The sequence below is a fragment of the Molossus molossus genome, unplaced genomic scaffold, assembly GCF_014108415.1.
Source record: "Molossus molossus isolate mMolMol1 unplaced genomic scaffold, mMolMol1.p scaffold_m16_p_3, whole genome shotgun sequence".
Classification (NCBI taxonomy): Eukaryota; Metazoa; Chordata; class Mammalia; order Chiroptera; family Molossidae; genus Molossus; species Molossus molossus.
The window spans coordinates 13,507,552-13,524,063 of NW_023425366.1; the positions used below are offsets into that span (position 1 = coordinate 13,507,552).

The 16,512-nt window shown below is 38.9% G+C and overlaps 1 protein-coding gene across 1 annotated transcript in view; it reads right to left on the reverse strand.

Annotated features, from left to right (window-relative positions):
- SPEF2 (sperm flagellar 2) overlaps nt 1–16,512 on the reverse strand; it is a 158,002-nt gene that overhangs the window by 121,290 nt on the left and 20,200 nt on the right. Inside the window, exons 5-7 of the mRNA XM_036280192.1 lie at nt 14,579–14,719; nt 12,729–12,793; nt 7,907–8,093 (exon numbers count right to left, since the gene is read on the reverse strand). Of these exons, the coding sequence (XP_036136085.1) occupies nt 7,907–8,093; nt 12,729–12,793; nt 14,579–14,719 (393 nt within the window). The remainder of the gene's footprint in view (nt 1–7,906; nt 8,094–12,728; nt 12,794–14,578; nt 14,720–16,512) is intronic.

The window sequence follows — 16,512 nt, forward strand, 5'->3', positions numbered from 1 at the left end:
CCAAGTGAATTCTATACTTAATATATAATATGTTCTATAATTGGCTGCATGTATAGGAAAAGGCCATTTAGTTATCAAGATGAGATATTGTCATAAGTGAGTTGACAAGATATATTTTGATTATTGCTTGGATAACAACATATTTCACTAAAATATGGGATATATCTTCTCATAGGAAGAGTTAGCTGCTCAGGGCAGTCTACAGGTGTTTATTCAACCCATAACATAGAAGAAATATTCCATATCTGAAATCAATAAAATACAATAGAAGTCACATTAAATATATATTAAAATATGTAAGAGACAGATATTTCCCATATCTAGGGAAATTTAAACAGATATACAGTCCAAAACACCCTCAGTCTGATGGCCAGGCCCTCTGGCTCTCCCATGAGCTGGAGCTAGGAGCTTACTCTGGTCCATGCCTTTGCCTAATTCTCCAAAGACTCCGAGCCGCCCTGGTGGAGGAAGGAGGCACTGCAGGAGGAACCTAAAAGCCAAGCACTCAAGGGTGCTTTAGCCAAGAAGTGGGGAAGTCTAGCGTTCAAATGCCGATTTCAAGGAAATAATACAGAAAAGGTCTGGAAAGGTGGAAACAGTTGAGATGGAGCGAATCCCAAGAACCAGCCAATATGCTCACTGATGACCCGAGAACCAGTTAGGAGCCAGATCGAGGTCACAGTCTGAATACTGCTACTTAAACGCCCATGAAGTCCTTTAAAATCACTCAGTCCTCAACTAAAGTCACTGACTGCCCTTCAGACCTGGTCCTCCCCTGGTATTTCCCCATCTCAGTTGAGATGACCCTGTGATCTAAAATGTTAGGGCCATCCTAAGTTCATTTCTCTCTTACCACTCCGAATATCCAGCTCGTAAAGAAATGGGCTATTTTGCCAACAGGTTACCTACAAAGAAACCTCCATAAGGTTATCAGCTGACTTCTCAACAGAAACACTACAAGCCAGAAGAAAATGGCATGAAGTAATCGAGGTCATGAAAAACAAAGATCTGAATCCAAGACTACTCTACCCAGCAAGGCTATTATTCAAAATAGAAGGTCAAATAACAAGCGTCCCAGTAGAAGAAATAAGAAGAAAAATATAACCACAGTAACAAATATGGTAATAAATAAGTATATATCAATAATAACCTTAAATGTAAATCGATTAAATGCTCCTATCAAAAGACACAGAGTAGCTGATTGGATAGAAAGCCTGACTCATATATATGATGTTTACAAGAGCCCCACCTCACAACAAAGACTCACATAGGTTGAAAGTGAAGGAATAGAAAAAAAGTCTTCCAAGCAAATGGAAAGAAAAAATAGAGCTGGGGTAGAAATACTCATATCCGGTAAAATAGACTTCAAAATAAAGGCCATCACTAGAGACAAAAAAGGCCACTATATATTATTGAAAGGATCTATCCAACAGTAAGATAAAACCTTGGTAAACATATATGCACCCAATATAGGAGCACCAAAATATATTTTAAAACTTCTGGAGGACTTCAAAGGAGAAATGGACAGCAATACAATAACAGCAGGGGACTTCAACACCCTGTTGACATCACTGGATAGGTCGTCTACACAAAAAAATTAACAAGAAAACAGAGACTCTAAATGATGCACTAGATCAATTGGATTTAATAGATATCCAAGGAGAATTACACCCCCAAACTGCAGAATTCACATTCTTCTCAAGTGCACATGGGACATTCTCAAAGACAGACCACGTGTTAGGACACAAACGAAGTCTCTACAAGTTCAAGGAGATTGAAATTATATATAACATCTTCTCAGATCACAATGGCATGAAACTAGAAATCAATTACAAAAAAACAAAAACAAAAACAGAGAGACATTTGAACACATGGAGGCTAAATAGCATGCTCTTAAACAATGAATGGTTTACCAAGAAGATCAAGGAAGAAATTATAAACTTCCTGGAAACCAATGAAACTGAACACACAACACAAAATCTATGGGACATAGTGAAAGCAGTCCTGAAAGGGAAGTTCATAGTACTACAGGCCTACCTCAAGAAACAAGAAAAATTTCTAATTAACTATCTAAGCTCACAACTTAATGATCTATAAAGCAAACAAAAAGAAAAACCCAAAACAAGTAGAAGGAAAGAAATAGTAAACATCAGAGCAGAAATAAATGACATAGAGACTAAAAAAAAAAAATTCAAAAGATCAATGAAACAAAGAGCTGGTTCTTTGAAAAGATAAACAAGGTTGATGAACCCTAAGCTAGACTCACCAAGAAACAAAGAGAGAGAACCCAAGTAAACAAAATCAGAAAAAAAAGAGAAGTAACTGATAACATGGAAATACAAAGGATAGTTAACAAATAGTATAAACAATTATATGCCAACAAATTGGACAATCTAGGTGAAAAGGACAAATTTCTAGAAACACAGAGTCTCCCAAAAGTGAACCCAGAAGAAATAGAAAACTTGAACAGACCAATAACAACTAAGGAAATTGAAGAGGTAATCAAGAATCTCCCAGAAAACAAAAGCCCAGGCCAAGATGGCTTCACAGGGAGTTTTATCGAACATTCAAAGAACTAACACTCATTCTCCTCAAATTATTCCAAAATATTCAAGAAGGAAGACTTCCAAATTAGTTTCATGAGGTCAGCATAATTCTGATTCCAAAACCAGATAGAGTCACTACAAAGAAAGAAAACTACAGGCCAATATCGCTGATAAACATGGATGCCAAAATCCTTAACAAAATATTAGCAAATCAAATTCAGCAATACATTAAAAAAATTATTCCCCATGACCACGTGGGATTCATCCTAGGAAGGCAAGGCTGGTACAATATTTGGAAATCAATAAATCAATAAATGTGATACACCACAAAAGTGAAATGAAAGATAAAAACCATATGATCATATCAACAGATGCTGAAAAAGCATTTGACAAAATCCAGCATCCATTTCTGATAAAAATGCTCAGCAATGTGAGAATAGAGGGATCATATCTTGACATAATAAAGGCCACATATGAAAAATGTACAGCCAACATCACACTCAATGGGCAAAAACTAAAAGCATTTCCCTTAAGAATAGAAACAAGACAGGGATGCCCACTTTCAACATTCTTATTTAACATAGTACTGAAAGTCTTTCCACAGCAAATAGACATGAAGAAAAAATATAAGGGATCCAAACTGAAAGGGAGAAGGTGAAACTGTTATTATTTGCAGATGACATGATATTGTACATATAAAACCCTATAAAGATTCCATCAGAAATCTAAATTTAATAAACAAATTTGGCAAAGTAGCAGGATACAAAATTAACATCAAGAAATCAATGGCATTCCTATACACCAATAATGAACTCACAGAAAGAGAAATTAAAAAAACAATCCCACTTACCATTGCGGCAAAAAAATTAAGATACCTAGGAATAAACTTAACCAAAGAAGTAAAGGACCTATTTGCAGAAGACTACAGGACATTGAATAAAGAAATAGTGGAAGATATAAAAAAGTGGAAGCATATACCTTGTTCATGAAGTGGAAGAATTCACATCATTAAAATGTCCATTCTACCCAAAACAATCTATAGATTCAATGCAATCCCCACTAAAATACCAACAACATATTTCACAGAACTAGAACAAATACTTCAAAAGTTTATATGGAACCAAAAAAGACCCCAAATAGCCACAGAAATCTTGAAAAAGAAGAACAAAGTAGGAGGGATCACAATAGCAGACATCAGGTTATGCTACAAAGCCACTGTAATCAAAACAGCCTGGTACTGGCACAAGAACAGGCATATAGATCAATGGAACAGAACAGAGAACCTGGAAATTGACCCAAGACATTATGTTCAAGTAATAATTGACAAAGGTGGCAAGACCATATAATGGAGTAAAGACAGCCTCTTCAATAAATGGTGTTGGGAAAATTGGACAGCCACATGCCAAAAAAATGAAACTAGATCACCAACTTATATCATACACAAGAATAAATTCAAAATGGATAAAAGACTTAATAAGATGTGACTCGTGAATCCATAAAAATCCTAGAAGAAAATGTAGGCAACAAAATTTCAGACACCATATGCAGCAGAATTTCCACTAATACAATGCCTAAGACAAGAGAAAAAAAGGAAAAAATGAACAGATGGCACTACATCAAACTAAAAAGCTTCTGCACAGCAAAAGAAATCAGCATCAAAATGAAAAGGGAATCCACTGTATTGGAGAACATATTTGTCAATGACACATTAGATACGAGGTTAATTTCCAAAATATATAAAGTACTCATACAACTCAACAAAAGGAAGACAAACAATCCAATGAAAAAATGGGCAGAGGACCTGAATAGATACTCCTTCAAAAAGGACATATAAATGACAGAGAGACTTATGAAAAAATGCTCAACATCACTAATCATCAGAGAGATGCAAATTAAAACAACTATGAGGTATCACCTCACACCTGCCAGAATGGCTGCCATCAACAAATACTCAAACAACAAGTGTTGGCAAGGGTGTGGAGAAAAGGGGACTCTAGTACACTGCTGGTGGGAATGCAGACTGGTGCAGCCACTATGGAAAACAATATGGTGTTTCCTTAAAAAATTAAATATTGAACTGCCATTTTACCTTCTGATCCCACTTCTAGGAATATATCCTAAGAAGTCTGAAACACCAGTCAAAAAGAATATATGTACCCTTATGTTCATAGCAGCACTATTTACAATTGCTAAGATCTGGAAACAGCCCAAGTGTCCATCAATAGATGAGTGGATAAAAAAGCTGTGGTACATATACACAATAAAACACTATGCAGCTGGAAGAAAGAGAGGTCTCTTATCTTTTGAGATGACATGGAGGGACCTGGAGAGTATTATGCTAAGCGAAATAAGCCAGTTAGAGAAAGACAAATACCACATGAACTCATTTATTTGTGAAATATAATGAACAAAATAAGCTGATGAACAAAATAGACCCAGAGTCATAGAAAGGAGTACAGTTCAGACTGACAAACCTCAGAGGAGGGAGGCAGAGGGAATGGATGAGATAAACCAAAGAACTTACGTGCATGTATGTATAACCAATGGGCATAAACAACAATGCTGGGGATGGGGAGTGGGGGATGAGATAGGGAAGAGGATGTCAATGGGGGAAAAAGGAGAAACATCTGCAACAAAAATAAATTAATAAAAATTTTAAACAATAAAAATGAAAAATACCAGTTGTATTCTTATATATGAACAATAAAGTATTTGATAAAAAATTAAGGAAACAATCCCATTTATAATAGCATAAAAATAATAGAATATTTACGAGCAAATTCAACTAAGGAGGTAAAAGATCTATCTGTACACTGTAAACTATAAAACAGTGATGGAAAGAATTGAAGAAGACACAAATAATTAAGAAGATACCCTATATTCACTTATTGGAAATTAATATTAAAATATCCATATTATCTAAGGTTATCTACAGATTCAATGCAACCACTATAAAAATTCCAATGGCATTTTTCACAGAAATAGAAAAACAATCTTAAAATTCATACAGAGTCACAAAAGACTCCAAGTAGACAAACCAATCTTGACCAAAAAAAAACAGAACTGTAGGCATCATACTCCCTGATTTCAAAATATATTACAAAGCTACAGGAATCAAAACAATGTGGTACTGGCATAAAAACAGACACAGAGCCATGGAATAGAGTAGAGAGCAAAGAAATAAATCCACCCATGTATAGTAAACTGATCTTTGACAAGGGTGCTAATGCTACACAGTGGGGAAAGGACAGTTTCTTTAACAAATGGTGCAGGGAAAAATTTATATCCACATGCAAAAGAATAAAAATGTGTACCCTTACCTCATGTCATATACAATAACTACTCGAAATGGATTAAAGACATTATTACTAATAAGACCTCAAACTATAAAACTACTAAAAGAAAATATAGGGGGAAAATCTCCTTAACATTGGCCTAGGCAATGATTTTTTGGATAGGACCCCAAAGGCAGAGGCAACAAAAGTAAAAATAGGCAAGTGAAATTGCATCTAACTAAAAAGCTTCTGCACAACAAAGGAGACAATCAAGAGTGAAGAGCCAACCTGTAGAATGGATGAAAACATTTTCAAATCATACATTTTGGTTAATATCCAAAATAGATAAGGAACGCAATAACTCAATAGCAAAAATAAAAACCAAATAACCCAATTAAAAAACTGGACCTGAGTAGACATTTCTCAAAAGAAGACCAAAAAATGGCCAATGGGTATATGAAAAGGTATTCAACATCACTATTTATCAGGGAAATGAAAATCAAAAGTATAATAAGATATCATATCATACCTGTTAGAGTGACTATTCGTAAGAAAAAAAACAAACAAAAGATAAAGAGTGTTGGCAAGAAAGTAGAAAAAATGGAACCTTGTAACCTGTTGGTGAGGTTATAAATTAGTAAAGCCAATATGGAAAACAGTGTAGTGAATCCTCAAAGTATTTAAAATAAAACTACCATATGACTCAGCAATCCCACTTCTGCGTCTATATCCAGAGAAAATTAAGCCAGTATGTATCTCAAAGAGATATCTGTACCCTGTGTTCATTGCAGCATTGGTCACATTAGCCACGATATGGGCACGACCTAAGTGTCCATTAATGGATGAAGAGAGAAAATGTGGCATATATACACAGTGGAATATTATTCATCCCTAAAAAAGAAGAAAATCCTGACATTTGTGACAAGGATGAATATGGAGGACATTATGCTACGTGCAGTAAGTCAGACACAGAAAGACAAATATTGCACGATCCCACTTATATATGGAATCTAAAAGAGTTGAATGTATAAACTAGATTTTAAGTGTTTCCACCAAACACAAAAAAAATGTAACTATGTGAATGATGGCCATGTTAATTAATTTGATTATGGTAATCATTTTACAATTATACATATATAAAACATCACATTAAATACCTTAAATATATACAATTTTTATTTGTCCATTATGCCTCAATAAAACTGGGGGAAAACATTCACTTTTACCTTTAAAAGTAACAATAGATACACATAGTGGACAAGTTTTTAGATTCCTCTTTTGTTAGTACTTTTTATTATGGTAAAAATACATAACGAAATTTACCATTTCAACCATTTTTTAAAAAATTTAAATCCTCACCTGAGCCTGGCTAGTGTGGCTCAGTGGTTGAGCATCAGCCCATGCACCAAGAGGTCATAGGTTTGATTCCCAGTCAGAGCACATGCCCAGGTTGTGGGCCCAATCCCCAGTGGGGAGCATGCAGGAGGTGGCCAATCAGTGTTCTCTCTTATCCATGTTTCTCTCTCTCCCTTTCCCTTCCTCTCTCTCTAAAATCAATAAAGAAAAATAAATTTTTTTTTAATGTTTAAATTCTCACCCGAGGATATTTTTCTATTTATCTTCAGGTAGAGAGAGAGGGAGAGATAGGGAGAGAGAGAGAAACATTGACATGAGAGGGACACATTGACTGGTTGCCTCCCACATGACCAGTCAGGTCAAACCACAACCAAGGTATGTGCCCTTGACTGGAATCGAAGCCCAGACTCATTGGTCACAAGCTGATGTTCTACCACTGAGCCAAACTGGCCAGGGCCATTTCAACCATTTTTAAAGTGTAAAACTCAGTGTTATTAAGAACACTCACAATGTTGCACAATCATCAGCAGATTTTAGATTCTACAGTAAATGTTTTATGTAGGTTTTCCTTTCTGTGTATACTTGCTGTTATGATGTGAGGATGTCCCATTGACCTTTGAGTCAGAGTGGCAGATGATACATACATAAGATACACATCAAGTGTATTTAAAAGACCGAATTTTGTGAAATTTCCAACACTATCATTTAGCCAACACCCAAATATCTTACCTCTTGTGCTTCATGGGCTATTAACTGGTCCATTAACAGTCTCCGCCGCCTTTTCTCCCTTTGTTCTCGTGCAAAAGCATCTTCTTTGAGGCGCTTTTGGATTTTCTTAATGTATTCATCATCTGAGTAAGTGCTTAACAAATCAGCGGTTGTCTGGCCCGCTGGATCTAAGGCAGTCTTGGATGCACTGAGGACAATAGGTTTTATTTTAGATTTAAAAAGTAATGTGATCACAGGCCACTACTTGAGACCATGGAGAAGAACTCGGGAGGAGGCTCCCTTGAGTACTCTGTAAATTTATTAATATAAGCATGAAAGTGAATATCAGAACTTCAGTGTGACAACCATCTCTTGTCAACAGATGCTGTTTTGTCCCCCCCACCTCCTTTCCTGGATTCTCTCCCTGCGGGGTCCTTAGCATCGCCTTCTCTCTAGGTTCACCAACTCCTGCTCTTTCACGTCTCGATGTTCACTCTACCCAGACAGTCTGGGCTTCTCTCCCTCTTCTTCCTGCTGGCTCTGGGCTTCTCGCTTCCTGTTTTGAGTCAACTGTAGCACAATATTGATAACCCCAGTGTCAGGGGAGTCGGTCAGGTACTACTGTCAGGACACAGAGTACCTTGGTGGTTCTGTCCACTGCCACTCTGCCTCACCTGTGCCCAGGCCAGCTGCCCTATGGACTCCAACCCCCAGGGACTGATGAGGGCAGCGACCCAGTTCTTACTGGAAGCTCAGCAGTTGAAAGTTGACTTGCTCATCATGTCACCCTCACAAGCACAGGTCTGACCCAGCTTCTCACCCAAGTCCTGGAGATCCAAGGTGAAAAGACCTACCTTGGGGCTTCTATCCTACCTCATGTCCAAAATTAAAGAATCAGGAAGAGTCTGGTGGTCTCACCAACACAAAGCAAACACACTCAATTTAGTCAGGCAGATGGTGGCTTAGAAGAGAATTTATAGATTTGTTGAAAAGTTATTAAAAGATACATTTTTATGTTTATAAGGATCAAATAATCAATTTTCATCCATACACCTCTTTAAAAAATAAACAATGTAATACAATGGTACAAGATATATCATATATGACTTTCCAAGAAATAATAAATTTTAATATCATGGATCATTGTTGTTTTTAATGTTATAAGTTATTCATGTATTTGTTTTAAAATATACTTTTATTCAAAAGAAAAGGACACATTATTGTGTGTAGGAACTAAATATCAATTCTCATATAGAGAGAAGTACTCTTGTAAAAGCACAGTTAATCCACGTTTAATGAGGCAATAATCGCATGTTTATAGCACAGATAACATTACATTATAGGACATTATTTCTAGGTTTCTGCTCCCAGCTGAACTCTGAGCTCAGAAGAAAAATATCCTATTTTACTCCTCTCTCTACTTGAGCCTCACATGCCTGATATGTAGTTGATATCCACTAAATTTCAACATATCCTATGAAGCGCTATCCAAGTGTAATATAATTTTTAAATCACACTCTACAATTCTGGTTATTTTCTCAGCAGGGGCTCAACCTTCCGTCGTATTCTGTCACTGAGAGTCAGCGAACAAAAACCAAGGAGCTGGTGAAGTGTCAGTAACATCGAAGACAACGTCTATCCCTATTTATTAATATTTAGCACAATTACTTATGAAAATTACGTGACATAACTATTTTAGATCATTCATCAAAATTCTGATTATATTTTTTACACAAATGTGTTGTTTAAAAGATTTTTCCCTGGGTTGAGCATGGGTTAATAGCTCTTTAGACACTGTATTTATGCTACCAAAACTATAACATACTTCTCCTTTATTTATCAATCTGTCCATTCATCCACCCATCCATCTGTTGTCTTATTACCATAAGGTCTGAACAAAGCTACATGATACAACTTCTTGAAGGAATATTCATTTTACTTGATGTGGATTTACTGAGGACAATAATTACGTTTTCTTTACCTCTGTTTGCTTGCCAGGTTTCCATAGAGTTAAGCTGAACATGAATTATTCTAATAGGAGCCTTGGCCAAGTTTGTAAACATAAAAAAGCAGTTGCTAGGAAGAGCCTAAGGGAAATGTATAAATCCAATGTCAGGTGGCACTAGCCAGCAGTCTCACTCACAGAAACAAGGAGCAGAGGGCATTTATTCTCTGTCTTAAAATATCAAGACTTGTGCACGTGGGGGAACGTAGCCATGGGAACCCCTGCGTGGCTCACACTGAGACATCACTACAGGCTATCGCAGGAGAAACAGAGGCACTCCGCGGTGACACCCCTGGGAGCTGGCCGCGCCCGTGGACGTGGCAGCCACACAGATGCTCCTCGGGGTCACCCTAGGGGAGAGATTCAGTGCTTCCAGCCAGCAAGTGTATGGAGTTTCTCAACAAGCTCAGAACATGCTCGATTCTAAGCTAAGAATGCAGAATGTACCGAAAGAGTAGTGATTATTGACGGGGCTTAAGAAAAGAAATATTGTCCCCCGGGCTTTGTTTCTTTAAAAGTTTGCCCTAGACCAGTGCTTCCCAACATGTTTCGTTGTAGGGCCACCGGAGAAAATGCTCTGTGTGGCCCAGTGGACGGGACCTTCAGTCTCTGTGAGGCTGACCACAGTGAGAGGAGACTGGTCCGGGGACCCCTGCTTCCCAGGCCCTCCCCTGCCACCCTGAGAAGTAAGGGTGTCACGCTCATGGTCCCCAGTGGGAAATCTCTAGCAAGATCAAGAGGACGCTCCTACAGAGAAAGGACTTCTGATTAACTCTATTTCCCTCCAAAAAGAGCCCCCATTTTATTTTTAAAAATGTACCTAGCTAAAAATTACATTTCCCAGCCTCCCATTCTGCTAGGGATGCCTGTGTGACTGAATTTCACCCAATAAGATGTGAACAGAGCCCTGGCCGGTTTGGCTCAGCAGTTAGAGCGTTGGCCTGCGGTCCTGAGAGACCCGGGTTCGGTTCCCGCTAAGGGCATGTACCTCGGTTGCAGTTTGTCCCCGGCTCTGGTCGGTCGTGCGGGTGGCAGCCACTCGATGTGTCCCTTTCACATCGATGTTTCTCTCTCTCCTTCTGTTCCTCTCTCTCCCTCCCACTCTACCTGAACAAAAAATGGAAAAATGTCCTCGGGTGAGGATAATAAAAAAAAAAAAAAAGATGTGAACAGAAGTGTCATATAGGACCTCAGGGAAGGCTCTTAAAAGGAGCTATTTCAGACTGGAGATCGCTCCTTTTGCCTATCTTCCTTCCTGATATCTGGAACATGGCCCAATGGCCGGAGCTCCAGCAGCCATCTTATTTTGTGAATATGACAATGAGGACGAAACCACACAAGGGGACAGTGGAGCAAAAGCAAAAGAGGAGCCTCTGTCCTTGATGACCTTGGAGCTGCAACACACCTTGGACTGCTTACATTCTGATTTCTGTCCCACGAGAGAGAAGTAAACATCCATCTAATTTAACCCACTCTTGTTTTGTGGTTTCTAAAGCTTACTGGTAGAGGGACACAGGTACAGGTCCAGTTAACAAAGGCAATAGGGAGCAGGGTACATGTCTGCAGCTGTATTATACAGGGGTGATCTTTAAAACATCTAATAACTGATATGACGAGGACACCGATCAATAGAAATAGAGGCTGGTGTGGGGACTGGAAGATGCCGCTGTGCTCAGTGTCCCCTCTGGATGCTAAATTGTGCAGAGTTCCAGGAAAGGGGCCCGCCCTGCAGCTACAGAGAACACCCTTTACCAACAAGTAATAAATGATTTCAGTGTTTTCCAGCGGCCATTGTGGTGGATAGCGTCTGTCTATCACTCCGGAATGTGTGGCTGGCGAGGCGAGTGGAAGAGAAGAAATAAACCCAGCGGGTCCCTGGGCCAGTCAGGCGGCCGTGGTGCGTTCAGGTGGTTATCTGGGTGAGCGGGCTTGGACTGGGCTTCCTCATGGTCAGACAGCATGAAAAATGGGAGTGGGACTCAGAACGGGCATCGGGGTTTCTGCAGGGGGGGGAAGGACCGGCACCCGCCTCACCTGCTTCACCTCCCTGCCACGCCCGACTCCCTCCCCGTGGCTTCTTCTTCGTCCTCCTCCTTTGAATAATGAGGTCCCTTCCCTCAGAAATATTCATATGGAACTGAAGTCTATAATGTGTGCCTTTCTTCTTTGACAAAGATTTATTTCATGTTCTATAAATTGTAAATGAGTGGAGTTTGGTTGTTTCCATGTAAAAATGAAAAAACAAAACAAAAACAAAAAACCACATACACCTCAAGTTACTCCTATGTATGTAGTCCTTAATTTATTATGTTCTGTAAGTCAATGGCCCCCTAATTGGGCTGATGAAGCCCATTAACCAGGCAATTCTGGCAATAAATTCAGGGAACTGACTTAGTGACATCTGGCCCACAAATAAACAACTCTTCGTCCAATCCCTGTGCTAACGTCCAATCCCTGTGCTAACGGCTGAGGATGCAGCAGGAGACAAGCCAGCTCCAGTCTAGGAAAGCGTTACTGTGTCCGATTTAAATCTGAAACAATTTTAGCGAATGTTTATAAAGTGTGTGTGAACTTAGAAGAGTAAGCAGAGAATAGAAAAGTAATTTAACTTTGTTTGCATCATAATAGCCTCGTTCCCTCTGGAGCTAGGAAAGTTGTTAATGAACCATTCATTCGAACTTTGTCATTTATCTTCTTTCATACACTCTCTTAATGAAGATTCTACAAAGGGAAGAGCTCTTTGGAATAGCTGTCCCAGGCAAACTATTCCTGAACATTCAAAACTTACAGGTTAAAAAGAATGTAGCTTTATGATTAGTAAAATAGTTCACATCTCACCTTTCTTTCGCCTGGAGATCCTTTTTTAGTAACGCTTCAAACTTCTTAATCTCATTGGCCACATCCTTTAAAAAAATTCATTATCAGTTTTCTACCTCTAAATATCATCGGAAATCTTCATTTACCCTATTTCTTCACGTTTATAAGATGAGATGCACTATGATATCCAAAGCTGCACTCTAGCATATTTTTATAATTCGGATTTCTTACTTCTACCCCACGCTAAATATACCTGAAAGAATATGAAAGTTGGCTGACCTGAGTCACTCAGTTCAGTGTTAGCTCTGACAGCGCATCAAAGGGAATTTAATAAGAATAAAGATTATCAGAGGGTTAGGGCCTAATTTTTAAAGTTGTATTTATATCAAGTATAGTTGGCATTTTAAATTGCAATTCTTTTAAACGAGAATAAGCATTTTTGGATATATATGTTTCTTTAAAATTCTGCCTCGGGTGTCTTAAACATTTCTCGTGCAACCTTATTTACACTATTAATTTGCCCTGTGAAAACTAATTTTAGCTCATCCTTGATCTACTGCACTTCTTATTAATAACATTTAATCAACTCTGGGAAATATAAGAATTTTGTACTTTACTAAAATGGGGTCACAAGAAAACCTCTGTGGGTAATATCTGTTTAGAATCTCAGCACAGGATTTTTTAAAATTAAAAAATAAATGTAGAGCCCTGGTCGGTTTCGCTCAGTGGTTAGAGCATCGGCCTGCGGTCCAGAGAGACCCAGGTTTGGTTCCCGCTAAGGGCATGTACCTCGGTTGCAGTTTGTCCCCGGCCCTGGTTGGTCGTGCGGGTGGCAGACACTCGATGTGTCTCTTTCACGTCGATGTTTCATTCTCTCTCTCTCTCTCTTCCTCTCTCTCTCCCTCCCACTCTATCTGAACAAAAAATGGAAGAACGTCCTGGAGTGAGAATAAAAAAAAAAAGAGAGTGAAAAAAATAAAAATAATAAAATAATTGTAGATTAACGTGAAATAGAATGAATTTAGAAATCAGAGACCTGGCCGTCTCTCCTTCCCCAGCACTGTGAACTTGGGCAGAACACGTCAGCTTCCTGAGTGTCAGCTTCCTTATCTGCAAAATGGGCAAATAATGCCCTGCCTACAGACTTGTTTATAAATTCAAGATAATGTGACGTGTCCAGTCCATGGTCTGACATATCTCAGATGCTAAATAAATGGTGGCTAGTCATCTTCTTCCTGGGTCATGAGAGAAAATATCACCGACATTCTTGCAGTGCGTGCACCGTGGACTGCAGGGGTTTGCATCAGAGTGTAGCCTTGCTCTGCTGTGAAACAGAATCAGACTGTATTCTGTGGAATGACTGACAGTTGGTACAGCCTAGCAAAATAGCACTTGTGTAGGTAACTTAAATTTAAATATACTGATGACAAGTAAATCATTTAACCTTTCTAGAATTCTTAGAAAAATGGCGCAGCCCAGTGAGGAGAAATTGCGTAAACACATACAGTAGGAACCTGTGTGTGCATGGCAAGTGCACCTCACCTGGCCCCTGTGGCGCCCATGGGGGTCTTCATGACAGCACCCATGCTGGTGACCACAGAATCCTCGACACAGGAGGCCAGACAGGTGCCGTCACGTAACAGGAGTCTGGCATCGCTGGCCTACAGCTACATTCTCTGTTTCTGAACAAATGACAGTACCAAAGGGACTGAACCTGAATATGCAGTGGCAGTTTCAATGAGAAGGGACGATGCCAGAGATCCTTTGAAAAGAAAATATAAGGCATTTTGGGAAGTCTCTTTACATGCTTAGGGAAAGATCATTCTTTAATTAAGATAAACACAACACGTAATTAAAGGACTGTCACTTACCTCTGCCTCTTTTTTCTTTTTCATCATCTTCTGGGCCTCGAGGGCCTTCAGAGTGCGGCTGGAGGCAGGTTTGGGGATCTGTATGATGGCCGCTTGGATTTTGGCCATAATTTCATTTTGCCGTCTTCTGCTCAGGCGTTGCTGAGTATCCCAGATACATTAGTTTAGTGATTCAGTTCATCAGAATACTGGGCAATGTTACATATATATAAAATTTTCCACTGAAGTGTTCAGAACTCATCAATTAACCAATGGACTACGTGTCACAACAGTATAATGTCACCAAGCAGGTGTCAACATGACTTGGTTTGAAAAAGTATGATATTAAGTCCACCCAGTATGGCTAATGGTTGAGCATCGACCCAGGCACCAAGAGGTCACTGGTTCAATTCCTGGTCAGGATACATGCCCAGGTTGTGGGCTCAATCCCCAGTGGGGAGCACGCAGGAGGTGGCCACTCGATGTTCTCTCTCATCAATGTTTCTATCTCTCTCTCCCTCTCCCTTCCTCTCTCTCTAAAATAAATAAAGGGAAAAAAATTTTAAAAAGAAAGATAAGTATGATATTGAAACACAGTTTTGGAGTCCCCAAGGTTTCCATTCAAATGTATGTACTTTCGTTCTGGGTGCTGATAGTAAAAGCAATATAAAGGGGTCCCAGACACAAAGAAGAGTATAATTCTATCCCAGTTCCACCTTCGTGACCTGCCCAGTCTAGGAGAAGGTCTCTGGGAGAGCTCCTGGCAACCAAGCAGAAATGACAAGATGTCCCAAACTCAGTCACACTTAATGAGTTCAGAGACTACATAAAATATTGAGCTAACACTACCTTATGTCATATTATGACTGAATCATCTCTTCTTTATGTAGGCAACAATAATTTTAAGAAGAATATAAACAGCAGGGCATAATTGAAAAAAAAATACAGTGAAAATCAGATAAAATATTTTACAAATGAATGGTTTAAGAGGTAACGTGAAACTAATCATGACTACTAAAGCATTATATTAGAACTAATAAGATCATTAGCACCTACATCCAAAGCTAATAAATGTCAATTCACCATTAAAAGCTCAGAAATTATAAATAATTTTTAAAATTTTCCTCAATTTTCTAAAATGTAAATTTTTATTCAATTGCAATATGTGTGTATGTATGTGTGTGTGTGTGTGTGTGTGTGTGTATATATATATATATATATATATATATATATATATATATTTAGAAAACCAGGAAGAGATAGGCTCTCCCTATTTGCTTCTTATCATTTTTCACATAATTTACTTTAGAATATGTAATTAATTGTATCATATTTTGCTTTTCTCCACTATCTTTGGAGACTTTCTGCAGTAGACTGGGCTCATCAAAGCTGAGCAGGCTGCTTCCATATAGGGTCCCAGCACTCAGTCTCACGTAAACACCAAGCGTGCCTCTCTCCTTACCACAAAATGCCCAGGGGAGCCAACCTTTTCCCATTCTGTGGCAAGCATGCAAGCACAAGACCTCCCAGAGTTTGTGTCTTATCTTTCCCTCCCTCCTCACGAGGAGCTGACTACATTCAGGATATGCTACTTTCTTATCATTCTAAGTATATAAATTTATATAAAGTGATTTACAGTGCAATGAGACAAACTATAATTCTTTTGCCTGTAGTTTACACATTCCATACACACAGCCACTTGAAATTCTGTTAAAGTCTTTAATGATTCCACACCACTGTCCTCTCATGTCCTGAATGGCACAGGAGATCATAAAAGACTTTCAGAGGAACAGGAGAAACAGCAGACAGTCAGTCAAAGCCAGAAGGGCAGGAAGACGATAGGAGATGTTTAAGGGGGCTGGAAAGGGAAGAGAAAAATGGGGCAGGACAGGAAGACCAAGGGGTTGCAAAAGGGGGAAAAGAGAGAGGAAAACATGCAGTCTATCTCCTTCAGT